Below are 14,417 nucleotides of genomic sequence, written 5' to 3'. Positions count from 1 at the left end.
TGTGGAATTTCATTTGTTAATATTTTGTTGAGCAATTTTGCATCTATGGTCATCAGAGTTATTGGCTTGTATGTTTCTTCTCCTATAATGCCCTTGTCTGATTTTGGTATCAGGGTAATGCTGGCTTCATAAAATGAGTTTGGAAGTGTTCCTTCCTCTTTTATTTTTACAAGCGTTTGAGAAGGATTGGTGTTACTGCTCTAAATATTTGATAGAATTCACTAGTGAAGCTGTCTGGTCCTAGATTTTTCTTTGTTAGGAGATTTTTGGTTCCTGATTCATTCAGTTTCTTTTTCTAGTAATCAGTCTGTTTGGATTTTCTATTTCTTCATGATTCAGCCTGGGTAGGTTGTATGTTTCTAGGTATTTACTATTTCTTTTAGGTTATCTAATTTGGTAGCCTACAATTGTTCATAGTAGTGCCTTATGATCCTTTGTATTTCTGTGTTCTCGGTGATAATGTCTTCTCTTTCATTTCTACTTTTATTTATTTCAGTCATCTTTCTTTTATTTTAGTCTAGCTACAGGTTTGTCAATTTTGGGTTTGTTTTTTTTTTTCAAAAACTAGCTCTAGTTTCATTGATCTTTGCTATTTTCTTTCTAGTTTCTATTTCACTTTTTTCCCACTCTGACTTTTGTTATTTCCTTCCTTCTACTAACTTTGGGTTAAATTTGTCCTTCTTTTTCTAATTTCTTGAGTTTTAAGGTAAGTTGTTTATTTGAGATCTTTCATTTTTTTTTTAATGTGAGCCTTTATCTCTATACTTCCGTCTTAGAACTGCTTTGCTGCACTCCGTAAATTTTAATATGTTGTGTTTCCATTTTCATTTGTCTCATGATATATTTTTTTTTTATTTCTCTTTTGACCCATTGGTCGTTGAGGAGCAAATTGTTTAACTTCCATGTAGTTTCGAATTTTTCAGTGTTTCTCTTGTAATTGATTTCTAGTTTAATATCATTGCGGTCGGAAAAGCTGTTTGATATGATTTCAATCTTCTTAAATTTATGAAGACTTGTTTTATGGCCTAAAATATTATCCTGGAGAATGTTCCTTGTGCACTTGAAAAGAATTTGTATTCTGATGCTATTGGATGGAACATACTGTATATGTGTGTTAGGTCTATTCTAATGTGTAGTTTAAGTCCAATGTTTCCTTACTGATTTTCTGTCTGTGTGATCTATCCATTGTTGAAAGCGGGATATTGAAGTCCCCTACTATTATCGTGTTGCTGTCATTTTCTCTCTTCAAGTCTGTTATTTGGTTTATATATTTAGGTGTTCTGATGTTGACTTCATAAAAACTTATAATTTTTATATCCTCAATTATATAATTTACTAATGACTTTGTCTCTTGTTACAGTGTTTGGTTTAAAATCTTTTTTTTTTTCTTTCTGATATCAATATAGCTAGCCCTGCTTTCTTTTGATATCCATTTGCATGGACTATCTTTTCCATCCTCTCACTTTCAGTCTATGTGTCCTTAAACATGAAGTGAGTCTCAAGTAGGTAGCATATAGTTGGGTCCTGATTTTTTTTTTCAATCTATTCAGCCACTCTGTCTTTTGATTAGAGAATTTAATTCATTTATACTTACAGTGACATTCTTTTTTATGATCTAGTCCTTTCAGCTGCCTCGGCTCTGTTGGGTTTGTTGTTATTGTTTTATTTTGTTTGTTGTTATCATTTTTAGGTGCCCTCTAGGAAAACTTACTCTTTTATTAAAAAAAAAAAAAGTGTTCCCTTACATAGATCTTGGATGGAATCCTCATTTCTTCAAGTATGTCAGTTCTCATCTGTTCTCACACACTGTTCTGACCTTATGGTAGCGCCCTTCCAGGCATTTTAACACTATCATTGATTTATTTTTATTTTTGTTATTTTGTTTCATTGGCATCGACGAATAAAAAAACTAGTTAATAATTTGAACTGTTCCATAAAGAAAGTTTTTAATGGGATTACCACTGACATCCTACCCCAGAAGTAAATCAAAACAAAAATTATAATTTTGTGTAGTGAAATTCTTGAAAGGAAAATTTATATTGGTCCATTTAAAACTTTGTGCCTTTTTAAAAAACAATCTATGAAATAGCTAGAGAAGAAATAAATTCCTTTATGTTTATTATGCTAATGCCATAATTACAATGGAATTCTATAAAATTAATGTTGGAAATCCTTGAAAACATCCTTTTAATGAATTGAATGTTACAAATTAAGGAGTAGTAGTAGGTTTGAGGTATGTGTGTGTATAATATGATACATCTTATATACATTTTTAAACTTTTCATGTGTGAATAAATCATCTAAGAATGAGTGTTTTGTGCCAAGAATAAATTCCTAGAGGAAAAGATACAAGCTGTGAATTTCCAATGTTAATTTTTGGAATGATTCTTTAGATTTAGGCCAAGATTGGAATCCAGTCTTCATGAAAATGAATCATAATAAAACATTATCTTATGTGATAAAACTTTAGAGATTATAGGTAAAATTCATAATTAGTGTTAATGCAGAGGTTTAGCAATTGCAATACCAGCATCAGAAGCAGTTTCAATGATGATCGAACCAAAATATTTTCTATTATTTTATTTACTATACACTATTTCTTTAGTTCCTGATTTGTACTGAGAGGATTATCTGGCAGATGATACTAATGTGAACATCTTTATGCATTTATCTTTGAAACTTTTGCCATTATAACTGTAAGATAAATTCTTAGTACTAGAATTATACAGTATGAGGTACTGAAATTATTGATAGGTACATATTACATTTTGATAGCTGGAAGTAAAATTGCCCTTTCAAGAGCTTGCGCCGATTTATATTCCCACTAGTATTGTATAAGAGTTTCTGTTTCTCACATTTTCATCTACTTTAGTTATAAACACACAGATTTATATCAGTCCGAGAGTTTAGAAAAAGTGTATCTTGCTTTGATTTGCATTTCTTTAATTATAAATAAGGCTGAATATCTTTCAGGTACTTAAAAGACATTTTTAATGGCTTTGCCCATTTTTAAATCAAGTCTAGTTTTGAATCATATTCCTCTATTACCAGTCCTTAGGCATATATATATATATATATATATATATATATATATATATATATATTCTAGATACTAATTTTTAAATCTATAATATGTTTTGCAAATATTTCTTCCCCACTTTTCAGAGTCAGCTTTTGACTTGTTTATTGTATATTTAAAATTTTTAGGTAGTTAAATATATTTATCTTAGCTTCAGGGTTTTATGTCTGCCTAGAAAAAAGTATTTTGTACTCTGAGATTGTAAAAATGTTCACCCACGATTCTTTTATAATGTGTATGATTTATTTTATATGTTTATACCTTTTTTCAGCTAGAATTAATTTTGCTATAAAGACTGATCTAATAATCCAGTTTATTTTTTCCCCAGGTTGTTAGCTATTTATCTTAATTTCATTTATTGAATAATTGCTGTTTTTCACCATGATTTAAAGGGTCACTTTTGGGCAAAAATTAAATTCATTTATATATTTGGGTCTACTGCTAGACATATTTTTCTGTCCTATTGATTTATTTTTCATTTCTCTTCCAATGTTAAACAGTTTTAATTATTTTAGCTTTCAAATGTATTTTAACATTTTGTGGGACTAGTTTCTCCTCAAATTTTTCCAACTAGTCGCTAAAACTCTGTTGATGTTTTAGTTGGTATTACATTAAATTTATAGGTTTATATAGGGAGAATGAATATTTTTACACTATAGCTATTGCATATTCAAGAGTTATTTCGTGCCCCTCAGAGTTTCTAGTTTTCTTCATTTGTCTTTGTTTCTTATACATTAACCAGGTTTTCTATTTTTCTGGTTACAAATGGAATTTTTTAAATTTTGTTTACTAACTAGTTATATTTTTGTGCTTATTAAAACTATACTTATTTATTTTTTTATTATTTACAATGGTTCATTTATTGTTCATTTAGTTAGTTTATGTTTTCTGTAAATAATTATAATTTTACTAGTCATTACCATTTTTATATCTTATTTACTTTTCAATGTTTAATTGCAAGATTTGATATTTATTGATTTGCTATCCATTGATATAATTGCTATTTTCCTATAATTTTATGTTATGATATAGAATGTCAGGTTTTGGTAATATTATTATGCTAGATTTCTTTTTTTAATTAAGTTTATTGGGATAACATTGGTTAATACAATTATATAGTTTTCAGGTGTACATTATAATGACATCTGTATATTCTTTTGGGGTTTTTTTTACATTTTATTTTTTTATTTTCTCACTCCTCCCTCCCCCCATCTCCCTCTGGTAACCACTAGTCCATTGTCCACATCTATGAGTCTCTGTTTGTTTATCCTATTCATTTGTTGCTTTTAGGTTTATATCCCACATATGTGATATCATGTAATTTTCAACTTTTTCTGTCTGGCTTATTTCGCTTAGTATGATTATTTCAAGGTCCATTCATGTTGTTGCAAATGGCAGTATTTCATCTCTTCTTATAGCTGAGTAATATTCCATTGTATATATGTACTACAGCTTCTTTAGCCAATCAATCGTAGGACACTCCGGTTGCTTCCATGTCCTGCCCACTGTGAATAATGCTGCTATGAACATCAGTGTGCAAATATCTTTTCGAATATGAGTTTTCAAGTCTTTGGGTTAAATACCCAGTAGAGGAATTGCTGGATCATATGGTAGATCAATTCTTAGTTTTTCAAGGAACCTCCATACTGTTTTCCATAGTGGCTGTACCAATTTGCACTCCCAACAGCAGTGTATGAGGGTTCCTATTTCTCCACATCCTCTCCAACATTTGTTATTACTTGTCCTGTTGATTATAGCTATTCTAACAGGTGTGAGATGGTATCTCATTGTGGTTTTGATTTGCAATTCCCTAATAGTGAGTGATATTGAGCATCTTTTCATATATTTGTTGGCCATTTGTATGTCCTCTTGGGAGAAGTGTCTGTACAGGTCCTCTGCCCATTTTTTGATTGGATTGTTTGTTTTTTTGTTGTTATTGAGTCATATGAGTTCTTTGTGTATTTTGGATATTAGGCCCTTATCGGAGGTGTAGCTCGCAAATATATTTTCCCATTCGGATGGTTGTCTCTTTACCCTGTTGATGATTTTTTAGCTCAGCAGAAACTTTTTAGTTTGATGTAGTCCCATTCATTTATTTTAGCTTTTACTTCTCTTGCCTTTGAGGTCAAATTCATGAAATCCTCTTTAAGTCCAAGGTCTTTGAGTTTAGTTCTTATGTTTTCTTTTATGCATTTTATTGTTTCAGGTCTTTTATTTAGGTCCTTAATTTAGGTCCGTTTTGAGTTAATTTTGGTGTGTGGTGATAGACAACAGTCTAGTTACATTCTTTCACAGGTAGCTTTCCAGTTTTCCCAGCACCATTTATCGAAGAGGCTTTCCTTTCTCCACTCAGTGTTTTTGGCTTTTTTGATGAAAATTATTTGCCCATATAAATACGGGTTTACTTCTGTACTCTCGATTCTGGTCTGTGTGTCTGTTTTGCTACTAATACCATGCCGTTTTCATTATTGTCGCTTTGTAGTATAATTTGAAGTCGGGCAGAGTGATGCCTCCAGCCTCGTTCTTTTTTCTCGGGATGGCTTTGGCAATTCGGGGTCTTTTTTGCTTTCATACAAATTTGATGATTTTTTTGTTCTATTTCTTTAAAAAATGCCGATGAGATTTTGATGGGCATTGCATTAAATTTGTATAATGCTTTAGGTAATATGGTCATTTTAACTATGTTGATTCTTCCAATCCAAGAACACAGAATATTTTTCCATTTCTTTGTATCTTCTTCGATTTCTTTTAATAGGGTCATATAGTTTTCATTATGTAGGTCCTTCACATGTTTCGTTAAATTTATTCCTAGGTATTTTATTCTTTTTGTTGCAATTACAAAAGGAATTATTTTTTCCACTTTTTTTTCTTACATCTCATTATTAGAGTATAAGAACGCTATGGATTTTTGAACGTTGATTTTGTATCCAGAGCCTTTATTTGCGCATTGTTTCTAGTAGTGTTCTTGTGAAATCTTAGGGTTTTATATAGAGAGAATCATGTCATCCTCAAATAGTGACAGTTTGACTTCTTCATTTCCTATTTGGATGCATTCTATATCTTTCTCTTGTCTGATTGCACTCGCTAGGACCTCCAATGTTATATTGAATAAGAGTGGCGATAATGGACAGCCTTGCCTTGTTCCTGATCTTAGAGGAAAGGTTGTTAGCTTTTCACCATTAAGTATAATGTTGGCCGAGGGTTTGCAATATATGGCCTTTATTATATTAAGGTACTTTCCTTCTATACCGATTTTGTGAAGTGTTTTGATCATAAATGGATGCTGTATCTTGTCGAAGGCTTTTTCTGCATCTATTGATATGATCATATGATTCTTACTTTTAAATTTGTTTATGTGGTGTATCACACTAATCGATTTGTGTATGCTGAACCATCTCTGTGTCTCTGGGATTAAGCCCACTTGATCATGGTGTATAATCTTTTTAATAAGTTTCTATATTTGGTTCGCTAGTATCTACTTTAGGATTTTTGCATCTGTGTTAATGAGAGATATTGGTCTGTAGTTTTCTTCTTTTTTTGTGTTATTTTTACCAGGTTTTGGTATCAGAGTAATATTGGCCTCATAAAATGAGTTGGGAAGTATTGCTTCCTCTTTGATTTTTTGGAAGAGTTTGAGGAGAATAGGTATTAAATCTTCTTTGAATGTTTGGTAGAATTCACTGGTGAAGCCATCTGGTCCTGGACTTTTTCTTTTTGGTAGGTTTTTGATGATTGTTTCAATTTCCATTCTGCTGATCTGTCTATTTAGATTTTCCAGTTCTTGATTCAGTATAGGAAGGTTGTATTTTTCTAAATACTGGTCCATTTCTTCTAGGTTATTAAATTTGGTGTCATATACTTTTTCATAGTATCCTTGTCTGATCCTTTGTATTTCTGTGATATCAGTCATAATTTCCCCTCTTTCATCCCTGATTTTGTTTAGTTGTGTCCTTTGTCTTTTTTATTTAGTGGGCTGGTAAAATCAACTGTTGTTTCTCTGCGTTCCCATTCCGCTTCTCTGTCTTCTGCCCTGATGACTGGGCCCTTTCACCCAGTGTGGGTTGCTCACAGCAGTCCCAGACAGGGCTGTTTAGGGAAGTTCCCACACCTTCACCCTCCTCCTGCAGGGAGCTCTGGTGGCTGCGAGAGGCAGCTTCTTTATTTCTCCCAGTCTACCGCCCAATACCCGGGTTTCTGACCTTGGTGACAGGGTGGGGAAAAGGAACTCTTACATTCAGTAGCTTAATCTTCTGTTCTTTTTCTTCTTTCTCTTTCCAAAACAGTCACAGATTTGACATTTTATAGCTGACAAATGGCCTAGCTGAAATATTTCACAGAAGAGAGAGAAGGATTTAGAGGAATAGTGTATTTTTTTGTTGTTGTTAAACTGAAAATTTTTAGTGTATTTAATTATTTCATCAGTACCAAGTAAGACAAGTATAAAACTTTAGAAAAGAAACTTACTTATAACCCTATTAAATATAATAGCTCAGTAGTAGTGAGAACAGCAATAAATAAAAACATTCCAAAATTAAAATGATTGATGACAGCAGGATTTAGGGGTAGTACGGAAAAGGTCAGTGGAACTCCAAATCACTCATGTGAAGACTAAACAGAGATATGTTTTAATTCTGAAAAGGACTGCTTTGCTGGAGGGTTTGGTCAGAAGTCTCATTTACATGAGTTCAAGAGAAACAAGAAGAAAGTCAGTAGAAACAATAAGTGTTGATAACTCTTGAGGCTCATTGTTATAAAGGAAGTTAAATAACGAGGGAAAGCTAGAGAGAGATGTATGGTTTAAAAAGAGATTTTTTGGTACTGTTTTGTAACCCTGGGAAATGTTAGAACATATTTACTTGTGGATGGATGTCATCAATTAAAAAAGGAAAGTTAATCATGTAGGGAAGATCATGGGCAATTTCTCTAGCATTGTTTTTAAGTTGTCAAGAAGTGGTAGAAGCTACTGAATGTATTCAGGATTTGTCTTTAGATAAGGACTAGAACAATTCATTCATGGTAACTGTGGGAGGGCAGAATATATAGAAATAAATATAGGTAGGTTATTGATACACAGGCACACCTCAGAGATATCGAGGGCTTGGTTCCAGACCATTGCAATAAAGTGAGTATCACAATAAAGCAAGTCGTAATTTTATTGCTGGTGGAGGGCCTTGCCTTCAATTTGTAAAAAAGCAACATGTGGAAAATGAAGTAAAGCGAAGTGCAATAAAATGAGGTATGCCTGAAATGGTAAGAGAGGCGGAGGTTTTCTTCTAATTTCTTTGATTTTTCCAGTGACTTTTCCAGGTCTTCAACTGACAGTATCTGAGGTGGGGTGAGAGAGGAAATGGACTACAGAAATGAAAAGAAAAGAAAGCTCTAGAAGACTGTATATTTTAAGAAAAATACCTGCCTGTTTTGCATATTTATATTACCCACTTGGCTCTTGAAGTTGTTATAGGGATCCTTATACTATTTTCTCCATTTTGGAAAATTATTTCTCTCTTGTCTCTGAACTGCTTTTGGGGAGGGGGAATAAAAAAATAGCTGTTCCTTTGAACAAAGTATTTTGTCCTAATAAAAAGCTAAGTAAACAATTAAGTATATTTTGATAGTCTTCTATTTTCAGATAAATCCAGTTTCTCCTTTAATTTATTGTTGTTAACTACAGAGTCAAAAATTAAAGAAAAAAGCTGTTGATATTCTGGATTTTACTTTAGGATTCTTTTTGATTTTTTCAGAATATATCAGAATTTTTTTTTCTTCTTCTTTTAGATGTTCTTAATAGTTGCTCCTCTTTCTGTCCTCTACAACTGGAGAGATGAATTGGACACCTGGGGATATTTCAGAGTCACTATTTTACATGGTAACAAAAAAGATAATGAACTGATTCGTGTAAAGCAGAGGAAATGTGAAATTGCTCTAACAACTTATGAAACACTGCGCTTATGTCTGGATGACCTTAACAGGTAATGGCAATAATAGGAATGATTGTGTTAATATTCTCTTACATCAATTCTGATTTTCCCTTTATATTGTGATTTTTTTAAAAGCTCTCGATATTCTCTCATATGATTTAATTTCCTTTCAGAATTATTGATATAGTCTAGAATAATTAACTTATTTTCTAAGAAGAAAAAACCTACACCAGATTTCCCACAGTTTCTTATTCTGTTTCCTCTATACTTCTCCAAAAAGTGCCTGTTAAAGAATAAGACTTGTCCTAAATCTTATGTACAACCTTTTATGCATATGGTGCCTCAAGACTAAAACAGTGATTTTTCACGAATGATTTTAATTATGCGAGTGTTGTGAATGTAAAAGGAGAAAAAATACATATACATATTGAGAAGCACTGTTCCCGTTTCCCTACATCCTATCAACACTTGATAGTGTCAGTCTTTTTTGATTATAGTCATTCAAATAGATTTATAGTGGTATCTTGTGGTTTTTATTTGCATTTCTCCAATGACTAATGACTAATAATGTTGATAACCTTTTCATGTGCTTATTTGCCATTTGTATATCTTCATTGGTGAAATGTCTATTAAAATCTTTTACTCAGCTTTTAAATTGGATTGTTTAAGTTTGTATTGAGTTGTAATAGTTTTTCAAATATTCTATATGCAAGTTTTTATCAGATTAAGATTTGCATATATTTTCTCCCAGTCTGTAGCATGTCTTTGCATTTTCTTAACGGTGCCTTTGGAAGAGCAAGTTTTTAACTTGAATCAAGTCCAACTTATCAAAATTTTTTTCACTAACCTTGCTTTTGGTGTCATTTCTAAGAAATGTATGCCTAGCTCTGAGTCACAAGATTTTTCCTATATTTTAGAAGTTTAATAATTTTAGCTCTTATGTTTAGTTCTGATGATTTTGAGTTAATTTTTGTGAGATGTGAGGGCACAAAAAATACTTTTACTCCCACCTTCTAAGTTTTTCTAGCTGGGCTAATAATCAAATTGACATGAGACAGCGTATGGAGAAAATGTCCAAAATTTATAATGGATGTACATTCAAGGGTGTTATAAGATATGAGACCTGAAGACCCATTGGGCAGTTGAAGTTTCAATGCCACTTTGGACAAAGGAAGAAAGGGGCAGGGATCTGGGATTTGAAATGGAAAGCAGGCAATTTACAGGTAGATGAAAAAGAGCAAACATGGTGAACAAATTCTTGCTGAGTGACCCAGAAACAGTGGGACACAAAAGAGAATTTAGAGAACAGAGTTTTGCGTGGATCCTCCCTGTCTGCCGCACTTGATTGTATGTGCAAAGGTGACTACACTAAAATGAATATGCTAAGGTTCCCTTCCTGAAGCTTTTTTAAAAATTTGAATTCCTTTAGACAGGAAGTGGGAGGGTCAGAGGTTCTTTCAGAGTCTTGTTTCTTAATAACCAGCTGAAAGTCAATATCCCAAAGACATATTTTGGTTCTCCTCAGAGGTGAGAATCTAAATTAATTTTCTTTCTTAGAACTCCTCCCTAGGTTTTTATTTGTTAAATGTTTTGTACTCAGTTATAGTCACTCTTGGTAATGCTCAAATTTTCTGATTAGCCTGGATCCTCTGTCCTTTGGACTGCCTCTATTTATCTTTGGATACATCTGTGCTTTCTGGCTCTTCAGTATTTTCCCTGCAGCACACCTGAAATCAACCATTTCTCCTTAGGGCTCTGGTTCATTTTAGTGGGTTGCCTGCTGTGGGTGCTTATTTCTTCTGGGGTAACAATCAATCTAAACCTTTTTAGCAGACAACTATATAAATCTTCTTTTAAAATCATGAGTTCGTATTGATTTTTTTCCATTCAGATTTAACATTGCAAGCTTTGCTTCATATATTTTATATTTATTTCAATGGCTTATTACTTTAAAATTTTTTTTGTCATTAGTGATGTTTAAATGAGTTTTTTTATTCCACCATCATTAAACAGAATCTCTCTATATACCCTTTTGTCTCTATACACGTTTTCTTTCCATGGGTTGTCATTTAACTAGGTGAGAATCCTATGGAATCATCAAAGAGTAAAGAGGGAAAAATCTCTAAAACTTTGGTAGAGAAAGCTGCTTTCTGAAAATTAAATAGGCTAAGAAAAGAAAGTTTTCTCAACTTCTCCCTTTTTTCTCACTTAATAGTTTGGAATGGTCAGCTGTCATTGTGGATGAAGCTCATAGAATCAAGAATCCAAAGGCTAGAGTAACAGAAGTTATGAAAGCTTTAAAATGTAATGTTCGCATTGGCCTCACTGGAACCATTCTTCAGAATAACATGAAAGAACTGTGGTGTGTTATGGACTGGTGAGTGAAAACACTTTTTATTTTTTTGAAAATTATTTAGTATATCTTTAATTTAATGTTACTTTGCTAATTATTAGTTTCCGGGGGGGGGAAAACACATTTTTTTGTCTTAACAGAAGTGTTTGATCTCAAACATAGTATATAAAATAGAAAGTCTCATGAAAATCTGTCTTTATACATTAGTCTTGGTCCATGAAGTAAATATCTGAACTATTTTACCAATTCTGTCATCATTTCATAATTATTTACTGAAACTGTCATAGAGAATGTTCTGTTTACTTGCCTTTTGTTATTGTTGTCATTAACAAAGAAGCAACAGTGTATTTCTCAGAAGCAAAAAAAAAAAAAAGCCAATGTTTTTCTTTTTAGATAATTTAATAAAGCCCTAACTTCTTTTTATTGCCTTTATGAAGGGCTGTGCCAGGACTTTTAGGTAGCAGGATCCACTTCAAGAAGCAGTTTTCTGACCCAGTAGAACATGGTCAGAGACACACAGCAACAAAAAGAGAACTAGCTACTGGCCGAAAAGCTATGCAAAAGCTTGCAAAGAAGATGTCTGGATGGTTTCTCAGGCGTACCAAGACACTAATCAAGGATCAGTTGCCTAAGAAGGAAGACCGGGTAAGAATAGCAATAATTTCTTGTTGTCTTTTATTTTTTTCCTGAAAGAAATTATTTTTAATAGGAAATATATCTCCTGTGGTATTTTATGAATATAGGTTTTTGGTTTTTTTTGCCTTTTACTCAGTGTTAAAAAAATTATATGCCGAACTTCAGAAAACATTAATTGAGGTTAGTATTAACTTTACTAACCTGTTAGCTAATAGGTTTGCTGTTAGTATACATTAAACTCATTTCTCTTATTTTAGAACAAAAAGACCTTTGATATAATTCTTCTTCCATGAAGAAAGAAGAACTCTTCCTGATGTGTTTTCTGTTCACATTTTATCCTTCCTACACTGTACTATTTACAACTCAGTGTATTCTTTGGTACTTTAATTCTAGCTATGGAACCAGTGTGATTAAAAGCTTTTTATTATTATAGATTTGTTTCTTGTAGAATGGTATTTGCAGTGATATAACTAACTTACTTTTATAACTTTGTAAGAAAATTACAATGAAATTCTATTAATTGTTTAAGAAAATTTGAGGAGTTGACCTTAAAAGGATTTTTTTGTTTTTAACATAGTGATTCTCTTCTTTAGTTTCCAGTCTCCTGGTTCTTCTAGCTCAAACAATGAAATAAAGGTTCTATAAATTACTGTGAACTAAATCTAACTAATGTTGACCCAAATAAGGGCAATTCTATCAAATGTCCTCTAGTCTTAAGATAGCCTATTGATTATTATTTTAAAAAGGTAGATTTGAAAGGAAAATATGATACTGATATGCAAGTTGGGGAAATTGATATAACATTTGACTTTTTGATCTAAAGCAGATATTATTTAATTGGAAAACTTCATGAATTCCCACTTTTAAAAAATGTTTTTGCAATTTATTGTATATTATTTAGTTGTCTACCTAGTAGGAAAACAAATCATAAAAATAGGAAGAGAGAGTTACAGTAGAAGTTTAGAGCTTGGGCTCTAAAATCAAATACCATAGTTTGAATCCTGGCTCCTCAACTAATGAGTTTTCAGACCTTGCAATTCACTAAGTTTCTCAAACCTTGATTTCTTTGTCTGTTACATGGGAATGATGATAACAGTGTCTGCCTCACATGATTGCTTTGAAAAGTGTGACATTTAAGAAGTGTTCAGTAAATGTTACTACATGTTTTAATAACACTCAACAATAAAATAAATTTAACTAAGGAGGTAAAAGACCTAAACACTGAAAAGTATAAGACATTAATGAAAGAAGTTGAAGACACAAATAAATGCAAAGATATCCCATGTTCATGGGTTGGAAGAATTAATATTGTTAAATTGTTCATCCAAAACCATCTGTGGATTCAATGCAATCCCTATCAAAACTCCAATGGCATTTTATTTCTGTGCATTAATATCCAAAGTATATAAAGGATGTATGCAACTCAATAGCAAGAATAATAATAATAATAATCTGATTAAAGAATCAGCAGAGGATATAAAAGGACATTTTTCTAAAGAAGACATACAAATGGCCAACAAGTATATGACAGAATGTTCAGTATCACTAATCATCAGGGAAATGCAAATCAGAACCACAAGGAGGTATGACCTCACACTTGTCAGAATGGCAATTGTCAAAAAGACAAGAGATAACAAGTGTTGGTGATGGTATGAAGAAAAATAAACCCTTGTGTACAGTTGGGAATGTAAATTGATAGAGCTACTATGGAAAACAGTTTGGCAGTTCCTCAAAAAATTTAAAATAAGACTATCATATGGTCTAGCAATCCCACTTCTGAGTATATATCCAAAGGAAATAAAATTATTCTCATAGAGATATCTGAACTCACATGTTCATTGCTTCATTATTAGTTTTTTTAAATCCAGCATTGTTTTATATAGACTTCTCTGTATTTGTTTGGATGCACAAATTTGTCTCTTTTTGGGGGCAGTAATATTCAGTTGTAGTGATATACAGATAAATATTTATAAATAGAATAGATAGCTGTTTCCTGTCATTCATAGTCCTCAAAGTCCTGTTATGAGTATATTTAGTTTTTTGACCCTACTTACATGCAGCTATAGCTAGAACAATTTTACCAATTTCCAGAGCTACTAGAAATGTAAATTGTATCCCTCGTAACTTATGGCACTATTTTATCATATTTTCTTATCTCTTTAAATTTGCGTACGAAATAGCAATTTATAGTTTCTTTTATGTGTATTTAATTCTTGTCATTACTGAACTTAGGAATTTATAGAAAGATATTAAATACAAATACTTTATCTTGTTTTCAGTAATATGAAGTTTTTGATATTTTTCTAAGTTTTCCAAGAAATTCAGTAATTACAAGTCATATCACAATTCTAAAATCTTCTATTTTTCTTATCTAGTTTTTTTAAAATTAAGTTTATTGGGGGTAACATTGGTTAATACAATTATATAATTT

At 31.9% G+C, this 14,417-nt stretch overlaps 1 protein-coding gene across 5 annotated transcripts in view; it reads left to right on the top strand.

Annotated features, from left to right (window-relative positions):
* ERCC6L2 (ERCC excision repair 6 like 2) overlaps positions 1-14,417 on the top strand; it is a 117,774-nt gene that overhangs the window by 24,587 nt on the left and 78,770 nt on the right. For all 5 annotated transcript variants that reach the window (XM_039880458.1, XM_039880457.1, XM_039880456.1 and 2 more), the window contains exons 4-6: positions 8,855-9,048; positions 11,213-11,374; positions 11,788-11,995. In XM_039880458.1, coding sequence (XP_039736392.1) covers positions 8,855-9,048; positions 11,213-11,374; positions 11,788-11,995 — 564 coding nt within the window. The remainder of the gene's footprint in view (positions 1-8,854; positions 9,049-11,212; positions 11,375-11,787; positions 11,996-14,417) is intronic.

This window comes from Pteropus medius, unplaced genomic scaffold, assembly GCF_902729225.1.
Source record: "Pteropus medius unplaced genomic scaffold, Ma_sr-lr_union100, whole genome shotgun sequence".
Lineage (NCBI taxonomy): Eukaryota > Metazoa > Chordata > Mammalia > Chiroptera > Pteropodidae > Pteropus > Pteropus medius.
Note: the sequence above shows the minus strand (reverse complement) of the source record. Positions and strands in the feature narration are given on the sequence as shown.